The 24297-nt window shown below is 39.7% G+C and overlaps 1 protein-coding gene across 1 annotated transcript in view; it reads left to right on the top strand.

Annotated features, from left to right (window-relative positions):
• Positions 1–24297, top strand: part of LOC132129673 (structural maintenance of chromosomes protein 1A-like) — a 79370-nt gene that overhangs the window by 31161 nt on the left and 23912 nt on the right. Inside the window, exons 4-13 of the mRNA XM_059541325.1 lie at positions 13561–13764; positions 13879–14117; positions 21382–21640; positions 22065–22205; positions 22291–22373; positions 22448–22547; positions 23223–23330; positions 23421–23606; positions 23686–23865; positions 24128–24274. Coding sequence (XP_059397308.1) covers positions 13561–13764; positions 13879–14117; positions 21382–21640; positions 22065–22205; positions 22291–22373; positions 22448–22547; positions 23223–23330; positions 23421–23606; positions 23686–23865; positions 24128–24274 — 1647 coding nt within the window. The remainder of the gene's footprint in view (positions 1–13560; positions 13765–13878; positions 14118–21381; positions 21641–22064; positions 22206–22290; positions 22374–22447; positions 22548–23222; positions 23331–23420; positions 23607–23685; positions 23866–24127; positions 24275–24297) is intronic.

The raw sequence follows: 24297 nt of genomic DNA, 5'->3' as shown, positions 1-24297 counted from the left end.
TGAATCTCCATTAGGGGTCTTTCACATATCGCGTCTTTTGTGCGCTCATGTTCGTTATTTCCAATGTAGGAGCAGTATGCGTTCTCATAATGGAAGCGACGCGGACGCGCTCGTTTTTTCCAGGCGTCTCTGCACCGCATTGAGTTAAAAACATCTCAACTTTTCAGAGAGCCGCAAGCGCACCGCAGGTCAAGTGACAAGAACTAACCAATCAGCTTCATCCTTTCCCGTAACAACGTTGAAAGCTCAGCCAAGATGAAGGAACAGCTGACCATAGCTATATATGTATTGCCATTTTGAAATAAATTTAGTAGCAGAGCTATTTCAAGCAATTTTCAGTGCTGCAAATCCATTTATCCTTTGCTGAAATTTCTGCGTCTTCATGGAGAAAGCAGGTCAAGTCAAGTCACCTTTATTTATATAGCGCTTTAAACAAAATACATTGCGTCAAAGCAACTGAACAACATTCATTAGGAAAACAGTGTGTCAATAATGCAAAATGATAGTTAAAGGCATTTCATCATTGAATTCAGTTATGTCATCTCTGTTCAGTTAAATAGTGTCTGTGCATTTATTTGCAATCAAGTCAACAATATCGCTGTAGATGAAGTGACCCCAACTAAGCAAGCCAGAGGCGACAGCGGCAAGGAACCGAAACTCCATCGGTGACAGAATGGAGAAAAAAACCTTGGGAGAAACCAGGCTCAGTTGGGGGACCAGTTCTCCTCTGACCAGACGAAACCAGCAGTTCAATTCCAGGCTGCAGCAAAGTCAGATTGTGCAGAAGAATCATCTGTTTCTTGTGGTCTTGTCCTGGTGGTCCTCTGAGACAAGGTCTTTACAGGGGATCTGTATCTGGGGCTCTGATCTGGACACAGACTGGATCTGGGGGCCATGTTGACCTCGGAACAAGAGAGAAACAGACAAATATTAGCGTAGATGCCATTCTTCTAATGGTGTAGCAAGTACATAGGGTGTTATGGGAAGTGTTTCCGGTTCCGGTTTACCTAATTAATGCAGCCTAAAAATCCTTTAAAGGATTTGGATATTAAAAGCATATTAGTATGTTATGTGTATGCCAGGTTAAAGAGATGGGTCTTTAATCTAGATTTAAACTGCATGAGTGTGTCTGCCTCCCGAACAATGTTAGGTAGGTTATTCCAGAGTTTAGGCACCAAATAGGAAAAGGATCTGCCGCCCGCAGTTGATTTTGATATTCTAGGTATTATCAAATTGCCTGAGTTTTGAGAACGTAGCGGACGTAGAGGATTATAATGTCAATGTCAATGTCACCTTTATTTATATAGCGCTTTAAACAAAATACATTGCGTCAAAGCAACTGAACAACATTCATTAGGACAACAGTGTCAATAATGGAAAAATGATAGTTAAAGGCAGTTCATCATTGGATTCAGTTATGTCATCTCTGTTCAGTTAAATAGTGTCTGTGCATTTATTTGCAATCAAGTCAACGATATCGCTGTAGATGAAGTGTCCCCAACTAAGCAAGCCAGAGGCGACAGCGGCAAGGAACCGAAACTCCATCGGTGACAGAATGGAGAAAAAAACCTTGGGAGAAACCAGGCTCAGTTGGGGGGCCAGTTCTCCTCTGACCAGACGAAACCAGTAGTTCAATTCCAGACTGCAGCAAAGTCAGATTGTGCAGAAGAATCATCTGTTTCCTGTGGTCTTGTCCTGGTGCTCCTCTGAGACAAGGTCTTTACAGGGGATCTGTATCTGGGGCTCTAGTTGTCCTGGTCTCCGCTGTCTTTCAGGGATGTAGAGGTCCTTTCTAGGTGCTGATCCACCATCTGGTCTGGATACGTACTGGATCCGGGTGACTGCAGTGACCCTCTGATCTGGATACAGACTGGATCTGGTGGCCACGGTGACCTCGGAACAAGAGAGAAACAGACAAATATTAGCGTAGATGCCATTTTTCTAATGATGTAGCAAGTACATAGGTTGTTATGGGAAGTGTTTCCGGTTCCGGTTTACCTAATTAATGCAGCCTAAAAATCCTTTAACGGATTTGGATAATAAAAGCATATTAGTATGTTATGTGTATGCCAGGTTAAAGAGATGGGTCTTTAATCTAGATTTAAACTGCAAGAGTGTGTCTGCCTCCCGAACAATGTTAGGTAGGTTATTCCAGAGTTTGGGCGCCAAATAGGAAAAGGATCTGCCGCCTGCAGTTGATTTTGATATTCTAGGTATTATCAAATTGCCTGAGTTTTGAGAACGTAGCGGACGTAGAGGATTATAATGTAAAAGGAGCTCATTCAAATACTGAGGTGCTAAACCATTCAGGGCTTTATAAGTAATAAGCAATATTTTAAAATCTATGCGATGCTTGATAGGGAGCCAGTGCAGTGTTGACAGGACCGGGCTAATATGGTCATACTTCCTGGTTCTAGTAAGAACTCTTGCTGCTGCATTTTGGACTAGCTGTCGTTTGTTTACTAAGCGTGCAGAACAACCACCCAATAAAGCATTACAATAATCTAACCTTGAGGTCATAAATGCATGGATTAACATTTCTGCATTTGACATTGAGAGCATATGCCGTTATTTTTGAGATGGAAAAATGCAGTTTTACAAATGCTAGAAACGTGGCTTTCTAAGGAAAGATTGCGATCAAATAGCACACCTAGGTTCCTAACTGATGACAAAGAATTGACAAAGCAACCATCAAGTCTTAGACAGTGTTCTAGGTTATTACAAGCAGAGTTTTTAGGTCCTATAATTAACACCTCTGTTTTTTCAGAATTTAGCAGTAAGAAATTACTCGTCATCCAGTTTTTTATATCGACTATGCAATCCATTAGTTTTTCAAATTGGTGTGTTTCGCCTGGCCGCGAAGAAATATAGAGCTGAGTATCATCAGCATAACAGTGAAAGCTAACACCATGTTTCCTGATGATATCTCCCAAGGGTAACATATAAAGCGTGAAGAGTAGCGGCCCTAGTACTGAGCCTTGAGGTACTCCATACTGCACTTGTGATCGATGGGATACATCTTCATTCACTGCTACGAACTGATGGCGGTCATATAAGTACGATTTAAACCATGCTAATGCACTTCCATTAATGCCAACAAAGTATTCAAGTCTATGCAAAAGAATGTTGTGGTCAATTGTGTCAAACGCAGCACTAAGATCCAATAAAACTAATAGAGAGATACAGCCACGATCAGATGATAAGAGCAGATCATTTGTAACTCTAAGGAGAGCAGTCTCAGTACTATGATACGGTCTAAATCCTGACTGGAAATCCTCACATATACCATTTTTCTCTAAGAAGGAATATAATTGTGTGGATACCACCTTTTCTAGTATCTTGGACAGAAAAGGGAGATTCGAGATTGGTCTATAATTAACTAGTTCTTTGGGGTCAAGTTGTGGTTTTTTTGATGAGAGGCTTAATAACAGCCAGTTTGAAGGTTTTGGGGACATATCCTAATGACAATGAGGAATTAATAATAGTCAGAAGAGGATATATGACTTCTGGAAGCACCTCTTTTAGGAGCTTAGATGGTATAGGGTCTAACATACATGTTGGTTTAGATGATTTAACAAGTTTATACAATTCTTCCTCTCCTATAGTAGAGAATGAGTGGAACTGTTCCTCAGGGGGTCTATAGTGCACTGTCTGATGTGATACTGTAGCTGACGGCTGAATGGTTGCAATTTTATCTCTAATAGTATCGATTTAAGAAGTAAGGTAGTTCATAAAGTCATTACTGCTGTGGTGTTGGGAAATGTCAACACTTGTTGAGGCTTTATTTTTCGTTAATTTAGCCACTGTATTGAATAAATACCTGGGGTTATGTTTGTTTTCTTCTAAAAGAGAAGAAAAGTAATCGGATCTAGCAGTTTTTAATGCTTTTCTGTAGGATATGTTACTTTCCCGCCAAGCAATACGAAATACCTCTAGTTTTGTTTTCCTCCAGCTGCGCTCCATTTTTCGGGCTGCTCTCTTTAGGGTGCGAGTATGCTCATTATACCATGGTGTCAAACTGTTTTCCTTAACCTTCCTTAAGCATAAAGGAGCAACTTTATTTAAAGTGCTAGAAAAGAGAGAGTCCATAGTTTCTGTTACATCATCAAGTTGTTCTGAGGTTTTGGATATGCTAAGGAATTTGGATACATCAGGAAGATAACTTAAAAAGCAGTCTTTTGTGTTAGAAGTGATGGTTCTTCCATACTTGTAACAAGAAGTAGAATTTACAATTTTGGCTATATGAAGTTTGCACAGAACTAAATAATGATCTGAGATATCATCACTTGGCTGAATAATTTCAACACCATCAACATCAATTCCATGTGACAGTATTAAATCTAGAGTATGATTTCGACAATGAGTAGGTCCTGAAACGTGTTGTCTAACACCAATAGAGTTCAGAATGTCTATAAATGCTGATCCCAATGCATCGTTTTCATTATCAACATGGATATTAAAATCACCAACTATTAAAACTTTATCTGCAGCCAGAACTAACTCTGATGTAAAATCACCAAACTCTTTAATAAAGTCTGTATGGTGCCCTGGTGGCCTGTATACAGTAGCCAGTACAAACATAACAGAGGATTTATCATTAACATTTGTTTCTCTGGATAATGTTATATGAAGCACCATTACTTCAAATGAGTTATACTTGTAGCCTGCCCTCTGAGAAATCCTGAAAACGTTGTTATAAATTGAAGCAACACCTCCACCTTTGCCTTTTAGACGTGGCTCATGTTTATAACAGTAATCTTGGGGGGTGGACTCATTTAAAATAATGTAATCATCAGGTTTTAGCCAGGTTTCTGTCAAACAGAGTACATTTATATTATGATCAGTGATCATATTATTTACAAAAAGTGTTTTCGTAGAAAGGGATCTGATATTCAATAAGCCAAGCTTTATCATTTGTTAATCCATATTGCTTCTGTTTTTTATTTGTTGAACCTCAATTAAATTGTTAATCTTAACTTGGTTTGGACGTTTTTTTTATTTTCTAGTTCGGGGAACAGACACAGTCTCTATAGTGTGATATCTAGGTGAAAGAGTCTCTATGTGCTGAGAATTAAATGACCTCTGTGACGGGAGGCAGCTAGCAGACGGTCGGTTTAGCCAGTCTGTCTGCTTCCTGACCTGGGCCCCAGTTAGTCAAGTATAAACTCTAAGACTATTTGCCATATTTCTAGAGAGAAGAGTGGCGCCACCCCAGGAGGGATGAAGACCATCTCTTTTAAACAGGTCAGGTCTGCCCCAAAAGCTTGTCCAATTGTCTATGAAACCTATGTTATTCTGTGGGCACCACTTAGACATCCAGCCATTGAGTGATGACAATCTGCTATGCATCTCATCACCACGGTAAGCAGGGAGGGGACCAGAGCATATTACAGTGTCTGACATCGTGCTTGCAAGTTCACACACCTCTTTAATGTTATTTTTAGTGATCTCCGACTGGCGAAGTCGAACATCATTAGCGCCGGCATGAATAACAATCTTACTGTATTTACGTTTAGCATTAGCCAGCACTTTTAAATTTGCCAAGATGTCAGGCGCTCTGGCTCCCGGTAAACATTTGACTATGGTGGCTGGTGTCTCTATATTCACGTTCCGTACAATAGAATCACCAATAACTAGAGCACTTTCATCAGGTTTCTCAGTGGGTGCATCACTGAGTGGGGAGAACCTGTTTAATGTTTTGATCGGAACAGAAGAGCGGTGTTTTGACCCACGACTACGCTGCCTCACCGTCACCCAGTTGCCCTGCTGCTGGTGCTCTGTTTCCGGAACCGAACAATGTACAGGAATCCCTGAGCTAGACGCATCCAAAGCCGTATCTAGAGCCCTAACATTCTTACTGTCCTCAATTAAAGTTTATGTAAAAGGAGCTAATTCAAATACTGAGGTGCTAAACCATTCAGGGCTTTATAAGTAATAAGCAATATTTTAAAAGCTTTACGATGTTTGATAGGGAGCCAGTGCAGCGTTGACAGGACCGGGCTAATATGGTCATACCTCGCGGGCCGCGAAAAAATATAGAGCTGAGTATCATCAGCATAACAGTGAATGCTAACACCATGTTTCCTGATGATATCTCCCAAGGGTAACATATAAAGCGTGAAGAGTAGCGGCCCTAGTACTGAGCCTTGAGGTACTCCATACTGCACTTGTGATCGATATGATACATCTTCATTCACTGCTACGAACTGATGGCGGTCATATAAATACGATTTAAACCATGCTAATGCACTTCCACTGATGCCAACAAAGTGTTCAAGTCTATGCAAAAGAATGTTGTGGTCAATTGTGTCAAACGCAGCACTAAGATCGAATAAAACTAATAGAGAGATACACCCACGATCAGATGATAAAGGCAGATCATTTGTAACTCTAAGGAGAGTAGTCTCAGTACTATGATACGGTCTAAATCCTGACTGGAAATCCTCACACATACCATTTCAGTGTTTCCCACAGAATTAGATTCTATTTGCGGTGGTGTGGTGTTTGGGGACCCGGGAAGGGGGGGGGGGGGGGGTTAAGTTAAATATATCATATATATATATATATATATATAAATATATATATATATCATAAATATATCATATATTTTTAGTGACAAGTACACATTTCCATTGCCAACACTTAGTGTCAGATACCTTAAAGGGATAGTTCACCCAAAAATGAAAATTCTATCATCGTTTACTCACCCTCAAGTTGTTCCAAACCTGTATGAGTTTCTTTGTTCTGTTGAACACAAAGGAAGATATTTGGAAGAATGACAGAATCAAACAGATCTCGGTCCCCATTGACTTCCATAGTAAGAAAAAATATATACTATGGTAGTCACTGGGGACCGAGATCTGTTTGGTTACAAACATTCTTCCAAATATCTTCCTTTGTGTTCAGCAGAACAAAGAAACTCATACAGGTTTGGAACAACTTGAGGGTGAGTTAACGATAGAATTTTCATTTTTGGGTGAGCTATCCCTTTAAAGACATTGCTATTGCTACATTGCTATGCCATTGCTACACTTTCTATGCTATGACTGCTCCACAGAAATTTTGCTCACACACACACAAACCTGGACCTGGAGATGCACACACACACAATTCAATTCAAGTTTATTTGTATAGTGCTTTTTACAATACAAATCGTTACAAAGCAACTTTACAGAAAATTATGTTTCTACAATATTTAGTAGTAGCTAGTAGTTTGTGCACGTTTGACAGGATTTTAGAAAAAATAAAAAATAAAAATAATAATACAAGACATAATCAGCTAGACGATGAACTATCAATATTATTAATTAATAGTTATTATATGATGCAGTCACACATGTAGCAATAATTGTTAGTTCTGTTTGTTGATTCAAGGTTAGCATCATCTGGGGTCCTCTGAGGGTCAGCATCATCTCTTCTCAGGTGTTCTGGATCCAGACTGGAGCTTGTGTAAATCCTAGTCACAAAATAGAGACATCATTAGCATAGCTGCTGATCCAACAAAGTAAAATTAGTTTAACCCAAGCTAATGAATAAGAATGCACATTTGATCAGGAGCAACTACACTCACAATTTAAGAGATACATTATTCGTATGCTTGGCGAAAGAGATGTGTTTTTAATCTAGATTTAAACAGAGAGAGTGTGTCTGAACCCCGAACATTATCAGGAAGGCTATTCCAGAGTTTGGGAGCCAAATGTGAGAAAGCTCTACCTCCTTTAGTGGACTTTGCTATCCTAGGAACTACCAAAAGTCCAGCGTTTTGTGACCGTAGGGTGCGTGATGGGTTGTAACGTGGTAGAAGGCTAGTTAGGTACGCAGGAGCTAAACCATTTAGGGCCTTACAGGTAAGTAATGATAATTTGTAACTGATACGGAACTTAATAGGTAGCCAGTGCAGAGACTGTAAAATTGGGGTAATATGATCATATTTTCTTGACCTCGTAAGGACTCTAGCTGCTGCATTTTGGACTACCTGTAGCTTGTTTATTGACGAACTTACTGACACACTCAAACACAGGCTCACACACTCAAACATTCAAAAAGACTCGCACACACACTCACAGACTCAGACACACACAGGCTCACACACACACCAAACTGGACCTGGAGGTGGAGACACACAGACTCTGACACACACACACACACACACACACACACACACAAACCTGAAGATTGGGGTGGACAAAAACCAACACACACCAACCTGAACCTGGAGATAATAATAATATAATGTCTAGTCTGGTGGCTGTGATATATATTAACCTACCAACGTCCGTTGCCATGATTTTTGGAATGACTGACCGCGAGAGGAAAAAAATGATGTTTTAGTCACATAACATCGGTTAATGGAAACGCCGTCATTTCGCAATAGTTGTCTATCGATATTTAGAAAAAAAACACTAAAGTTTTGCGCGAATCTGTAATGGAAACGCGACAGCGCTTAACATAGACTAACTTCTCAGAGTTATGTTGAGCAACAGTGTTCATTACTAACCATTCAGCTTCGGATTGATTCTGGAATCTTCGCTGGGGGAATAAGCATTAAGCACCGGCAACAATCTGTAACTAACGCATTCTCATGTTTTGATTCAGATCGTGTTCGAAGAGGAGGGGCTAGTCGTGCATGCCTCCGTTGTCAGTTTGTGAGAGGGAGGGAGCAAGCAGCGCGCAGCTCTACAATAAAATACAATTGTACCCATATTAAATAGTTTTAAAATCTGAATCAATCCGTGGCGGTCAGTGAGTCAGGAGTTGGAATTGCGAGTATTGGTAACGACCAGGATAGACTAATATAGCATCTATTTAGCATAGCAATTATATATTTATTTAGATCTTCAAGTTAGCGTAGATTTATCTGTATTTAGTACAGTGGTCAGGATGGTACGGAGGTGTGTTGCTGGTTGCTACAGCACTGCTGGACTGCATAGTTTACCAGCAGACTTTAAAATTAAGCCCCAGTAATTGCATGCATTTGGCCTGGAAGACCGCAAGTTCCCGCCTAGAGCTCGAGTGTGCAAACTGCGTTTTACAAGGGATTGCTTCTCCAACGCAATGGAGGTGGAAATGGGCTTCTCCACACAGCTCGCGCTGAAAAGCGACACGGTGCGAGAGGTAAGACCGCAGTTTGAGCCAGCGGCTCGAATTGATATGAACAGACACCTCGACACCCTCCACTTCAGGTAAAAGTGGGGGAGAAAAGTCCTCTACTTCAAATGATCGCTCTGTTGCAAAGCTACTTGCGTCATTACAGTCACTCTCCATTTTAGCGTCTCTGACAGCAGCTGTCAATCAATCCGTCACTGCGAGTCTCAGGATCACGCAGCACTCGCTCAGCCCCGCCCTCGGTTCGTCCCCTCTATGTCCGGTGTGATCTGCCCACTTTTCAGCATTTTTCAAATATTGTCAGTGGGTGGAATCAGGCTCTGAGCAGGGGTTTAGTTACACTTTAATAACAGCCAGTTTGAAGGTTTTGGGGACATATCCTAATGACAATGAGGAATTAATAATAGTCAGAAGAGGATATATGACTTCTGGAAGCACCTCTTTTAGGAGCTTAGATGGTATAGGGTCTAACATACATGTTGTTGGTTTAGATGATTCAACAAGTTTATGCAATTCTTCCTCTCCTATAGTATCCTATCTCTTCATAGTCTGCGGCATATGTAGCAAGTTTGCTTTTGTTCCAGCAAGCTCTCCATCATATAAAATGTACTATTCCAACAAGTGGAAACATCTTGCTGTAGCTTTTTTGGTTTCATTCCCAACTGGATCTGCAAAGCCTGGAGACGTGAATATGCGAGGGGTGAGTGTTTAAAGTGGCCGACGATTTTTCGGCAAATAGCCACAACATCCGTGAGGCTGCGCTGGCTAAAAACACCGTCATGAATTGCCAGTTGCAGTGTGTGCGCCATGCAGCCAAAACTAGCCAGACCACTGTCCATCATAGCTTTCGTCATATTCCTAGCATTATCTCTCACGACAGCATGCACTCTGGTTTTGTCGATTTTCCACATCTGGAACATTTTCTCAAATGCCTCCGAGATAGCAGATGCTGAGTGGGTACCTGCGAACTCCTGGGAGGGCAACACTGCCTTCACCAGATTGAAGTCCTTATCAATCCACTGTGCCATGAGGCTAAGCATGCTCACAGGGCTTACATCTGAACTCCATATATCTGTGGTGAAACTGTTTGCAGCGATGTCGCAAGCCAGTAGCTCATGAATTTGTGTGGTCACAATGTTGTGGATTTCGGGGAGACAGACCTCGGCAAAGTGACGCCGGCTCGGCAGCGTATAGCGTGGCTCCATAAACTTAATCAGACTCCGAAAACCCACGTCCTCCACTACAGAGAAAGGCTGGTCATCTAAAGCGATGAACTCCATCACCTTGTTTTTTATTTGTTTCGCTTTGGCGCTGTCTGGAGGCAGCTGTTTGGCTTTCTCAAATGCCGTGTCAATTGCGCTTTCTTGGCAGCTTCATTTTTCCGTTTTTGGTCAGCTTGCAGGTAATTGCTGTACACCGCCTCGTGCCTGCTTTTCAAATGTCCAATGAGATTTGTTGTGTTAAATTACTTTCTAACAGCCCCCCCCCCTCTTGAAATTTCAATGGAACACATATTGCAAATTGCAAAATGCTGATCTTTCTCTGAAACTGTAAAATATTGCCACACGACCACCATCTTCTTTGTTTAATCTAAGTTACTGTGGACGGAGAGTGTGCGGGCGCCCTCTCCCGTCTCGGACTCGGTATCTCTCCCCACCCAAATAAAAAGAGGGAAAAAAAGTTTCTCCTTAGCACAGCGTTCATGACACACATAATCATCAGACATCGGCGAATGTCATTTTTATTTCCCGATGGCAGTTAACGAGGCAAATATTGGCCGTTACCGATGTTCAGCCGAAGCATCGGTGCATCCCTATTGCAAAGTTTAATAAAACTTGGGGTCCATTTTTTGCACATGTTGAGGGATTGATTTTTACAGCTATTCCAGTGTAGTCACCCTGATCGTCTACTAATTTTGAGTTTTTTCTTGTGAATTTGTAGAATGCTGTGATGTTTTTTATTTATCTCTGTGTAAGTGAACATATTGGGCTTTTTATTTAGCGGTGGGTGACCATTTTGTGTTTTTGTTTTGTTCTGTTTATTTGTTCTTGGGTTTTTTACATATATACATATATATATATACAGTACAGACCAAAAGTTTGGACACACCTTCTCATTCAAAGAGTTTTCTTTATTTTCATGACTATGAAAATTGTAGATTCACACTGAAGGCATCAAAACTATGAATTAGCACATGTGGAATTATATACATAACAAAAAAGTGTGAAACAACTGAAAATATGTCATATTCTAGGTTCTTCAAAGTAGCCACCTTTTGCTTTGATTACTGCTTTGCACACTCTTGGCATTCTCTTGATGAGCTTTAAGAGGTAGTCACCTGAAATGGTCTTCCAACAGTCTTGAAGGAGTTCCCAGAGATGCTTAGCACTTGTTGGCCCTTTTGCCTTCACTCTGTGGTCCAGCTCACCCCAAACCATCTCGATTGGGTTCAGGTCTGGTGACTGTGGAGGCCAGGTCATCTGGCGCAGCACCCCATCACTCTCCTTCTTGGTCAAATAGCCCTTATACAGCCTGGAGGTGTGTTTGGGGTCATTGTCCTGTTGAAAAATAAATGATGGTCCAACTAAACGCAAACTGGATGGAATAGCATGCCGCTGCAAGATGCTGTGGTAGCCATGCTGGTTCAGTATGCCTTCAATTTTGAATAAATCCCCAACAGTGTCACCTGCAAAGCACCCCCACACCATCACAACTCCTCCTCCATGCTTCACGGTGGGAACCAAGCATGTAGAGTCCATCCGTTCACCTTTTCTGCGTCGCACAAAGACACAGTGGTTGGAACCAAAGATCTCAAATTTGGACTCATCAGACCAAAGCACAGATTTCCACTGGTCTAATGTCCATTCCTTGTGTTCTTTTGCCCAAACAAGTCTCTTCTGCTTGTTGCCTTTCTTTAGCAGTGGTTTCCTAGCAGATATTCTACCATGAAGGCCTGATTCTCCTCTTAGAGATGTGTCTGCTGCTAGAACTCCGTGTCCCATTGACCTGGTCTCTAATCTGAGCTGCTGTTAACCTGCGATTTCTGAGGCTGGTGACTCGAATGAACTTATCCTCCGCAGCAGAGGTGACTCTTGGTCTTCCTTTCCTGGGGCGGTCCGCATGTGAGCCAGTTTCTTTGTAGCGCTTGATGGTTTTTGTGACTGCACTTGGGGACACTTTCAAAGTTTTCCCAATTTTTCGGACTGACTGACCTTCATTTCTTAAAGTAATGATGGCCACTCGTTTTCCTGTACTTAGCTGCTTTTTTCTTGCCATAATACAAATTCTAACAGTCTATTCAATAGGACTATCAGCTGTGTATCCACCTGACTTCTGCACAACACAACTGATGGTCCCAACCCCATTTATAAGGCAAGAAATCACACTTATTAAACCTGACGGGCACACCTGTGAAGTGAAAACCATTTCAGGTGACTACCTCTTGAAGCTCATCAATAATCAAATTAAAAGGTGGCTACTTTGAAGAACCTACAATATGACATATTTTCAGTTGTTTCACACTTTTTTGTTATGTATATAATTCCACATGTTAATTCATAGTTTTGATGCCTTCAGTGTGACACTACAATTTTCATGTCATGAAAATAAAGAAAACTCTTTGAATGAGAAGGTGTGTCCAAACTTTTGGTCTGTACTGTATATAAATAGAAAATTATACCAATTAAACTATTACTATTATTCCTTATCTGATTTTATTTTTATTTTATTTTCATTTAATTTTTTTTTTTACTTGTCAGTTGTACTTGACACTGTTTTGACACAGCCTTACACTCTATTTGTGGCAGCACTCCCCCGCCACCATATATAAATATGCAAATTGTATATGTATGGGAAACCCTGAGTGATTTCCATGTCTGGTGCACTTGGAATAAATAGAGGGTTAATAAATAAAAAGTTACAAAAATCATGTTGTAGTTACATTTTGAAATTGACTAGTTAAAAATCATTAAAAAAATCAAGAAACATCAAACGTTCCAAAAACAATTTTTTTTTTGTTTTTTACATTGCCCAGCCCTACTCAGATGGTAGGAAAAAAATTTATTACTAGATACAGGTCTAGTGGAGGGATTAATTGACACCCCTAAAATAAATGCGGTTGCACTTTATTTTACAGTACGTGTACTTACATGTACTTATAGTATACTTACAGTGTATTTATCTAAGAAAGTTCTGGTAATACAAGGTAACTACATGGGGTAGGGTTAGGTTTAGGGGTAGGTTCAGGGTTAGTACCTAGTTATTACATAGTTATTGTAATTACTATAATAAGTACATAGTATGTACATGGGGAACAGGACTGTAAAATAAAGTGCTACCAGAAATGCAATGCATAAAAATACAGTATAGTATATGTATATATATATATATAGGTATAGGAAGTATCTAAGTATAGAGAAATACAGTGTTTATGGTGATTTTTTTTTTCCCCCACAGGGTGCGGTCGAGTCAATTGCCATGAAGAACCCCAAAGAGAGAACTGCTCTGTTTGAAGAGATTTCTCGTTCCGGAGAGCTTGCTCAAGAATATGACAGATGCAAAAAAGAAATGGTAAAGGCTGAGGAGGACACCCAATTTAACTACCATCGCAAGAAAAACATCGCTGCTGAAAGAAAGGAAGCCAAGCAGGAGAAAGAAGAGGTGGGCTCTTATTATGTAGTAAATTATTCTTTATTTGGGTGTAATAAACCCTGAAGCAATATATGCAATTATAAGTTCATAATATTAGCTGGGTTCTCCATGTGTTTTGTGCAGGCGGAACGCTACCAACGGTTAAAGGATGAAGTTGTGCGTGCTCATGTACAGTTACAGCTCTTTAAACTCTACCACAATGAATCAGAGATTGAGAAACTGAACCGAGAGCTGGCCAACCGCAACAAAGAGATTGATAAGGACAGGAAACGCATGGACCGTGTGGAGGAGGAGCTGAAAGATAAGAAGAAAGAGCTAGGCAGAATGATGAGAGACCAGCAGACAATTGAGAAAGAGATCAAGTGAGTCTGAAACAGATCAGTCAAGTCAAGTCACCTTTATTTATATATATATTATTTTATATTATATTTTATGATATTCTTCTAATGATGTAGCAAGTACATTGGGTGTTATGGGAAGTGTTCCTGGTTCCGGTTTACCTAATTAATGCAGCCTAAAAATCCTTTAACGGATTTGGATAATAAAAGCATATTAGTATGTTATGTGTGAGCCAGGTTAAAGAGATGGGTCTTTAATCTAGATTTAAACTGCAAGAGTGTGTCTGCCTCCCGAACAATGTTAGGTAGGTTATTCCAGAGTTTAGGCACCAAATAGGAAAATTATCTGCTGCCCGCAGTTGATTTTGATATTCTAGGTATTATCATACTGCCTGAGTTTTGAGAACGTAGCAGACGTAGAGGATTATAATGTAAAAGGAGCTCATTCAAATACTGAGGTTCTAAGCCATTCAAAGCTTTATAAGTAATAAGCAATATTTTAAAATCTATACGATGTTTGATAGGGAGCCAGTGCAGTGTTGACAGGACCGGGCTAAGATGGTCATACTTCCTGGTTCTAGTAAGAACTCTTGCTGCTGCAATTTGGACTAACTGTAGTTTGTTTACTAAGCGTGCAGAACAACCACCCAGTAAAGCATTACAATAATCTAACCTTGAGGTCATAAATGCATGGATTAACATTTCTTCATTTGACATTGAGAGCATAGGCTGTAATTTAGATATATTTTTGAGATGGAAAAATGCAGTTTTACAAATGATAGAAACATGGCTTTCTAAGGAAAGATCAAATAGCACACCTAGGTTCCTAACTGATGACGAAGAATTGACAGAGCAGCCATCAAGTCTTAGACAGTGTTCTAGGTTTTTACATGCAGAGTTTTTAAGTCCTATAATTAACACCTCTGTTTTTTAGCAGTAAGAAATTACTCGTCATCCAGTTTTTTATATCGACTATGCATTTCATTAGTTTTTCAAATTGGTGTGTTTCACCGGCCCTGAAGAAATGTAGAGCTGAGTGGGGCCGAGCCGAGGGACGTGGGAACAAAGAGGGAGGCCGGCAATGATTGGGAAATCAGTGACACCTGCGACCCACTGCCGGTCTCGAGTCCCACGTAGGAGATGGAAGGATATAAAACTGGAGCGACGACAGTGAAGGAGGGGAGAGGACCAGGCCTGGGCTTTTAGTTGTGTTTTGGTTTTTATTTGAGCGCACCAGTCGTCCGTGAGGGGCTGGTGCGCTGTTTTGTGTTTATTTTTGTAATTAAAATGTTATTTGATTGTCCGCCGGTTCCCACCTCCTTCTTCCCGAAGATTAGGAAGTTTTTATCATTACACTGAGTATCATCAGCATAACAGTGAAAGCTAACACCATGTTTCCTGATGATATCTCCCAAGGGTAACATATAAAGTGTGAAGAGTAGCGGCCCCAGTACTGAGCCTTGAGGTACTCCATACTGCACTTGTGATCGATATGATACCTCTTCATTCACTGCTACGAACTGATGGCGGTCATAGAAGTACGATTTAAACCATGCTTATGCACTTCCATTAATGCCAACAAAGTGTTCAAGTCTATGCAAAAGAATGTTGTGGTCAATTGTGTCAAACGCAGCACCAGTAAGATCCAATAAAACTAATTGAGAGATATAACCACTATCAGATGATAAGAGCAGGTCATTTGTAACTCTAAGGAGAGCAGTCTCAGTACTATGATACGGTCTAAATCCTGACTGGAAATTCTCACATATACCATTTTTCTCAAAGAAGGAATATAATTGTGAGGATACCACCTTTTCTAGTATCTTGGACAGAAAAGGGAGATTCGAGATTGGTCTATAATTAACTAGTTCTTTGGGGTTGTTGTGGTTTTTTGATGAGAGGCTTAATAACAGCCAGTTTGAAGTTTTTGGGGACATATCCTAATGACAATGAGGAATTAATAATAGTCAGAAGAGGATCTATGACTTCTGGAAGCACTTCTTTTAGGAGATTAGATCGTATAGGGTCTAACATACATGTTGTTGGTTTAGATGATTTAACAAGTTTATACAATTCTTTCTCTCCTATGGTAGAGAATGAGTGGAACCGTTCCTCAGGGGGTCTATAGTGCACTGTCTGATGCGATACTGTAGCTGATGGCTGAATGCTTACAATTTTAGCTCTAATAGTATCGATTTTAGAAGTAAAGTAGTTCATAAAGTCATTACTGCTGTGGTGTTGGGAAATGTCAACACTTGTTGAGGCTTTATTTTTCGTTAATTTAGTCACTGTATTGAAAAAATACCTGGGGTTATGTTTGTTTTCTTCTAAAAGAGAAGAAAAGTAATCGGATCTAGCAGTTTTTAATGCTTTTCTGTAGGATAGGTTACTTTCCCGCCAAGCAATACGAAATAGCTTTAGTTTCGTTTTTCTCCAGCTGCGCTCCATTTTTCGGGCTGCTCTCTTTAGGGTGCGAGTATGCTCATTATACCATGGTGTGATACTGGTTTCCTTTACCTTCCTTAAGCGTAAAGGAGCAACTGTATTTAAAATGCTAGAAAAGAGAAAGTCCATAGTTTCTGTTACATCATCAAGTTGATCTGAGGTTTTGGAAATGCTAAGGAATTCGGATACATCAGGAAGATAACTTAAAAAGCAGTCTTTTGTGGTAGAAGTGATGGTTCTTCCATACTTGTAACAAGAAGTAGAATTTACAATTTTGGCTATATGAAGTTTGCACATAACTAATTAATGATCTGAGATATCATCACTTCGCTGCATAATTTCAACACTATCAACATCAATTCCATGTGACAAATCTAGAGTATGATTTCGACAATGAGTAGGTCCTGAACGTGTTGTCTAACCCCAATAGAGTTCAGAATGTCTATAAATGCTGATCCCAATGCATCTTTTTCATTATCAACATGGATATTAAAATCACCAACTATTAAAACTTTATCTGCAGCCAGAGCTAACTATGTAAAATCACCAAACTCTTTAATAAAGTATGTATGGTGCCCTGGTGGCCTGTATACAGTAGCCAGTACAAACATAACAGGGGATTTATCATTAACATTTGTTTCTCTGGATAATGTTATATGAAGCACCATTACTTCAAACGAGTTATACTTGAAGCCTGCCCTCTGAGAAATCCTGAAACGTTGTTATAAATCATACCTGCCAACCTTGAAGAAATTTTATGAGTACTACAACACCGCACCCCCCCCCCCCACCACCATCACCACGCGCACGCGAGAACCTGACAGCCCACCGCCAATGTATGCTCCACCGTTGCACACACACATGTGAGAAACCTATGAGATACCTAACACTATAATACATATACACATAATATCCTTTCACCAATTAAGATTTATTAGTTACTCCATAACATATACAAGTAGACCATAAATGTTATACAATTACTGCAATCACTCCGAACATTTTGTACAGGAGGTATATCCCATGGAAACTTCTTCCACCTGAAAATCTTGTCAGAAATAAAAGTAAACTGAGGACATTCTTTCTAAATAAATAAATCAAAATATTAAATAAATGTGCAAAACCAGCAGTTATCAATTTCAAAATTGATAACTGCAGTTGATAAAATTGATAAAATCAGTTTGCTAAAAATGCTTATAATTTTCCATGCATAGTGTTTAAACTTTTGCATTGTTTAACTTGTTAAAGGTTGCAGATTTTTTTTAAGTAGTGCATCAGTGGAAGTCTCTTTGTAACAAATGCTGCCTTTGGAGGCAATCATGACTTTTCTTGTCACCAGAGAACTAAACATCTCTGTGCTCATATTAATAGATTATTATTAATGTTGCAAAGAGCGGAGAATATATATATATATATTTTTTCAGGTTTTTTCGGGGGAATAAATTGAAAGAACAGCATTGTTTGTTACATTTGTTACAGTTACATTTATTTGTTACATTTATATTATTTACATCAAGCTTTTGAATGGTATAGTATTGTATATTGTTATTGAAACTTCATAATGTTTCACTTGATTATACATTTAGTCAGGAATTATAGTTTGGAAAAAGTCTAACTAGTAAAATGTTTACACGTTATGTGAAAACTAGTACAAGTATATAAATAAATAATAAGAGACTTACTCATGTTTATGATCTCTGCTGAATAAAGTGCTTCATTATTTTTTTCTGAGGAAATCCAAATCTCAAATACTCAACCAAATCACATTTTGGGGTGAATTATATCTTATTCCTCTCATCGCGAAGCAAACAGTAAAATAAAAATAAAAACTTTATTTAACATTAGAATCAGAATATAGTGTTCAGCGCGGGGGCGTGGTCGAATTAGAAGATAATGAAGGGAGATGTGAAAAACGGACATCGCGTTGTTTTCATATGGATTACTTCATCACAGAATATTTGTTTTCGGCAGCTTGTTTAGTTTAAAAGTAGACATGTCAGGCTTTCTATAGATATCTCTCTCATGTCTCTTCACTGAGTTACAGTTCATTTTAATGACATGTTTTAATAACATGTTCTGCCTCGATGTCACCCAGTTGCCCTGCTGCAGGGGCTCTGTTGCCGGAACCGAACAATGTACAGGAATCCCTGAGCTAGAAGCATCCAAAGCCGTATCTAGAGCCCTAACATTCTTACTGTCCTCAATTAAAGTTTGAATGCGTGTCTCTTATTCTGAAATCTAACTATTAGTCATCCTTAGTCATCCTAACTATTTCCCTGCATTTATCACATATGATTCCCTCACCTGCGACAGAGATAGATAAACTGTACATGTGGCAAGAGGTGCAAATAACAATAGCAGGAGAAGCCATTACTCACCGTGCTTGATTAAATATTCTTACCACAGTTGTTTGATGAACTGGAGTGAAAGAGAGGAGAGGAGAAAAGAAAAGAAAACAGCGATAGGTTCGAATGAAAACGCTAATGACAACCTAACGAGTGCTAATACAATGTAGATGTACTGCACTCACGGATCTAAAATAAAAGTGAACAATCAAAATTAATCTGATAAGATTGATCGATAATATCAGAAATATGGTGTGAATTAAGTAGAGTTGCAACTAACGATTATTTTTTCGATTAGTCGACTACTCTAACGATTATTTTTATTACAATAAATAATTAATCTAATGTTCTTTTTTTGATTAGCTAATGAATCCTTTGGATAACTTTACAAAAAAATATAAGTACAACTTCTAATATAATATTTCAACCTTTATTCATTTTCAACCAATGTGGTTGAAGTTTTTACAGTATACAAAAATAAAGAGGCAAAGAAAATTATTTTACTATGGTAAATATGAGTTTACGATAGCGTTTATAATTAAACCACAGTAGCCACAAATTTACAGTTGTCTGAGACGTCATGAAATGTTCTTTAGTATCACAAACCATAAAATGTAGTCAGAGTTCTGCTATGGTTTAGCATGGTTTCCAGAGATCTGGAGCTGATTCAGGGTAGCTCGGTGGTCTGTGACTGTTGTCTTGCGCCGCGCTGTCTTTTAAGGGGCCTTTCACATATCGCGTCATTTGCGCGCTCAAGTTCGTTATTTCCAATGTAGGTGGCGGTATGCGCGCTCATAATGGAAGCGACGCGCACACAAAAACAGGTGCGTCCGCACCGCATCGAGTTAAAAACATCTCAACTTTTCTGAATGCCGCAAGCGCACCGCGGGTCATGTGTCAAGAACTAACCAATCAGTTTCATCCTTTCCCGTAACAACGTTGAAATCTCAGCTAGGATGAAGGAACTGCTGATCATAGCTGTATATGGATTGGCATTTTTAAATAAATTTAGTAGCAGAGCTACTGCAAGCGATTTTTAGTGCTGCAAATCCATTTATCCTTTGCTGAAATTTCCGCGTCTTCATGGAGAGAGCACGTCATGGTTGCTTAGCAACGGCAGACATCCCAGGGGCACGCAACTGCCCGAGCGCTTTGGAAAGAAGGAGAAAGCGGCGCGTCTATCGTTTTCCACGCGTTTTAGTTGCGATATGTGAACGCCCCTAACGCGTGTTCGAAACCTGCGCCAACACAGACTTACTTTATTTTTTATTTTATCCTTACTTGAGCCGCTACGGGTGATCATACCAATAACTTGTAATCTTTACAAGAATATCAGAATCATGCAATGAGCAAGTCTGCGTTTATTAGACACTTAATAATATCACATCAGTTTGTGCTTTTAGAATCACAGAATCTTCTGTGTTAAACCAGTTAAACCGTAACACCGGAGAGCTCCAGGATGTTTTCCTCTGAGGTGCTCGTGCATCGCAGTTGTGCTGCCGTGGTACACAATATCGGTTTTTCAAAGGGAACAAATGGCCAAATTTTATTTGGCCTCTGTTTGAAGTATTCCCATACTTTTGATAACAGTGGTCTCTGTTTTTGTGATAGAATGCAACTTTCTCCATTCCCAGTATGCCATTACGCGAAATGTAAACAGTGTGACACGTTGCAGCACTAGAATTAAGTTATATTTTATCACTTTAAAAAAACAGAGAGTGATAGTAAGATAAAAATTCTAGGGAAAAAAAAACGCTACACGGAGCTACGATCAGCTACAGCAAGGCCAGCAGGCCAACAGGAAGCAGAGAAAACACTGTCCAACAGCGACACCCGCAGTCTATAAATGGCCAGTCAGAGTCAGAGGTCCAGATAGACTATTAGACTATTATATTATTTAAAAGCCCATGATACGTGTACTGTGTTAACCTAATTGAGACTTGTTATAGCACTTATATTTCATTGCTCTTTTTGTTGTTTTTGACTGCTTCCAAAAATTTGATTATTAAAATAACTTTCTCCCCAGCCTTGCACAAAACGACTCGGTTAGTTCCAGGTTTGATGAAGGCCTTCATACCGAAAATATGAAATGTGTTGTGATTGATTAGTTGTCCCAGTGCATTGTGTTTTATGGTGTTTCAGTACCGCCCCGTCCCCTGCCAAGTTAAGGATGGTGTCAATATTGCCATATCAGTTTGAGTGCATATTTTTCTTTGCTGAAGTCTTCCCACATCTTTTATGTAATCAAAATGTAATCAATGACAAATTGAGAGATTACAAGCTGAGTCATAGGACAATATTATTGGCAGATTCTAGTCACCTGAACAAGCAGAGCATTTGTAAGTTCTAACATGCCCTGAAATTAGTCCTGAGCTTTTGGAGAATTGATCAGGGTAGGCCAAGAAGATGAGAATTAGTCTCTGATTGATCACACATGATAATATGTGATTAGAACCCAGCTAATAAAAAGTAATTCATTTTGTTTGAAATGTTGACAGGGAGAAGGATGCAGAGCTTAATCAGAAGAGGCCTCTGTACATTAAAGCCAAGGAGAACACTTCTCACAAGATCAAGAAACTAGAGGCTGCCCGTAAATCACTGCAGAACGCCCAGAAATGCTACAAAAAACGCAAGGCAGACATGGAGGAGCTAGACCGTGAACAGGGGGCAGTGGAGATGGCCAGACAGGAGTTTGAGGAGCGAATGGAGGAGGAGGCTCAAAGTCAGGGCCAAGATCTACAGCTGGAAGAGAACCAGGTACAGCTGAAAAAGGGTTCTATACTGTGATAAATGCAGCATATTTATTTGCCTGTGCAATTGAATTTTGATAGACCACCCTGGTGCGACTACACAGTTGGCCAACTGCCTATGATTGTGTGCTAAAGTTTTCTGTTGTCTGCACATTTTCTACACCTCAAGATATTGTTCAGATATTTAATTTTTAAGACCTTTTTTAGGAATAAAATTTTTTTGCTGTAAAAGGAAAATTAGTGTGAAAAACAAGTGTTTGTTATAAAAAATAACCTGTTTAATCTTGCCAGTTACTTGCTTTTGTACAATCAGTAAAGGCTAAAATGCGCTATACCGCTTTTACATCCTGAACAAATTTTAATAACAGCTTCTTTAACCATGCAGTTAAAAATACTGAGTTTAAGTTGCTGTTGTCATTGTTTGTGTTTAGGTTAAGGCATATCACCGTCTGAAGGAGGAGGCAAGCAAGCGAGCTGCTACACTGGCTCAGGAGCTGGAGAAATTCAACAGAGACCAAAAAGCTGACCAGGACCGTCTGGACCTGGAGGAGAGGAAGAAAATAGAAACAGAGGTTCAAAAAGTTTCTGTAGACTTAATTATACAGTAAAATAAACAAACAGAGCAGCTTGATTTGTTGTGATTGTTGTTATCGATAGGCCAAGATTAAGCAGAAGATCAGAGAGATTGAAGAGAACCAGAAACGCATTGAGAAGCTGGAGGATTACATCACCACTAGCAGGTACAAATACTTCACAAAGCCACATCTGATACGGCAGACAGCTGTTAGTGCATGTCATTGCATGTCATTTCCAGACAGTCGCTGGATGAGCAGAAGAGGATGGAGGAGGAGCTCACAGAAGAGGTGGAACAGGCCAAACGAAGAATAGATGAGATCAACATGGAGCTTAACCAGGTAAGAGTTCAGAAAGGCAAGCGTTAAAATACTTCATTATACATTTACAAAAATGCAGTTATATCATAAGCTGCGTTTCCTCCGAGATTACCCAGAACAATTGTACCAGGAACTTTTCCCTCCCAGACCTGTTGCTTTCTGTTTATCCACAGAGGTCTAAAGTTATGTGAAGATTAGGCAAATAGTCTGGTGACATAGGGCTGCGTACGTTTCTCAATACAAAGTATGCGAATTTTGATGGTCTCTTCAGGTGGTCTCTTAAAAATAAAAAAAATAAAATTGCACATCATGATTTGAGTCAATGAGGAGTTTTTGTTGGAGTGGCTTTATATGAGTACATCTCTGAAAGCAACTAATTGTCTTCTGAGAAGTTTTTAATGCCTTTTTTTTCATCCCAGCTTTTTGTAATGCCTAAAAAGTATAGTGCTGATTCATGTAGAGGGATAAAGCAGGAGTGTCCTTCTGTTGCATTTTTTTTTTTTGAAACCTGAGGATTGTTCTTTTAACCTAACCTAATAGATTCTGCAATATTCAAATCCATGCCAGGAACGACATATTTGATGAGGTGTGCATCAGTAACTATGTAACTGATGTAAACTCTGCAACATGTGCAGAAAAGCTTATTCAATGGAAAAAAGCTGTCATTTGCTCAACTGTATAATATGACTTATGCAGGTGATGGAGCAGCTGGGTGATGCTCGTATTGACAGACAGGAGAACAGCAGACAACAGCGCAAGGCTGAGATTCTGGAGAGTATCAAGAGGCTGTATCCTGGATCAGTGGTGAGAAGTGATTCCTCACTGTTTCTAGTGTCATTTCAAATATTCGTCTAATATAGCTGGATGCTCACATATGGTCATTTCATTTTCCAGTATGGGAGACTGATTGACCTGTGCCAACCCACACAGAAGAAATTTCAGATTGCTGTTACTAAAGTTCTGGGCAAAAACATGGATGCCATCATTGTCGACTCCGAGAAGACGGGTCGTGACTGTATCCAGTACATAAAAGAGCAGCGTGGGGAGCCCGAGACCTTCTTGCCCCTGGACTACCTGGAGGTGATGTCACTTGATTTAGTTTTCACTGAGTCTGTTGTGCTTGAGCCACTTGGATCATGTATTATAATGTCCTCAACAGGTCAGGCCCACAGATGAGAAACTGCGTGAGCTACGTGGTGCTAAATTGGTGATTGATGTAATTCGATACGAGCCACCACAGATTAAGAAAGCCCTGCAGTATGCCTGTGGAAATGCCCTGGTCTGTGAGAACGTGGAGGATGCTCGCAGGATCGCCTTTGGAGGACCATACAGACACAAGGTAAAAGGAAGAAAATCACATCACAAAAAATACAGCTATTGATAGGTTTTGAGTGTATTATGCATTAGATTGTTGGTGACTGGAGTATGGAAAGGAGTCCATAAATGTACTGTCTAAAGCCTGTACCACCACCTTGAATTGTGTGGTGATTATTTCTTAGACAAGAATTACTCACTTTTTGTGGGAAATCAAAAAACATTAAAAACAATGTTTTGTTTGGTTTGTATTTGGTAGTTTATTGGTTCTGAATGTTATTTTTTAGACTGTGGCTCTAGATGGGACATTATTCCAGAAGTCCGGAGTGATCTCCGGAGGTGCCAGTGATCTGAAGGCCAAAGCTCGGCGCTGGGATGAGAAAGCCGTTGATAAACTGAAAGACAGAAAGGAAAAGCTCACAGACGAGCTCAAAGTAATTTCTGAAACAGAGTGATG

Source organism: Carassius carassius, chromosome 46 (genome assembly GCF_963082965.1).
Source record: "Carassius carassius chromosome 46, fCarCar2.1, whole genome shotgun sequence".
In the NCBI taxonomy this organism is placed as follows: Eukaryota; Metazoa; Chordata; class Actinopteri; order Cypriniformes; family Cyprinidae; genus Carassius; species Carassius carassius.
The sequence above is the reverse complement of the archived record's forward strand: the minus strand, read 5'-3'. Positions and strand labels throughout refer to the sequence as shown.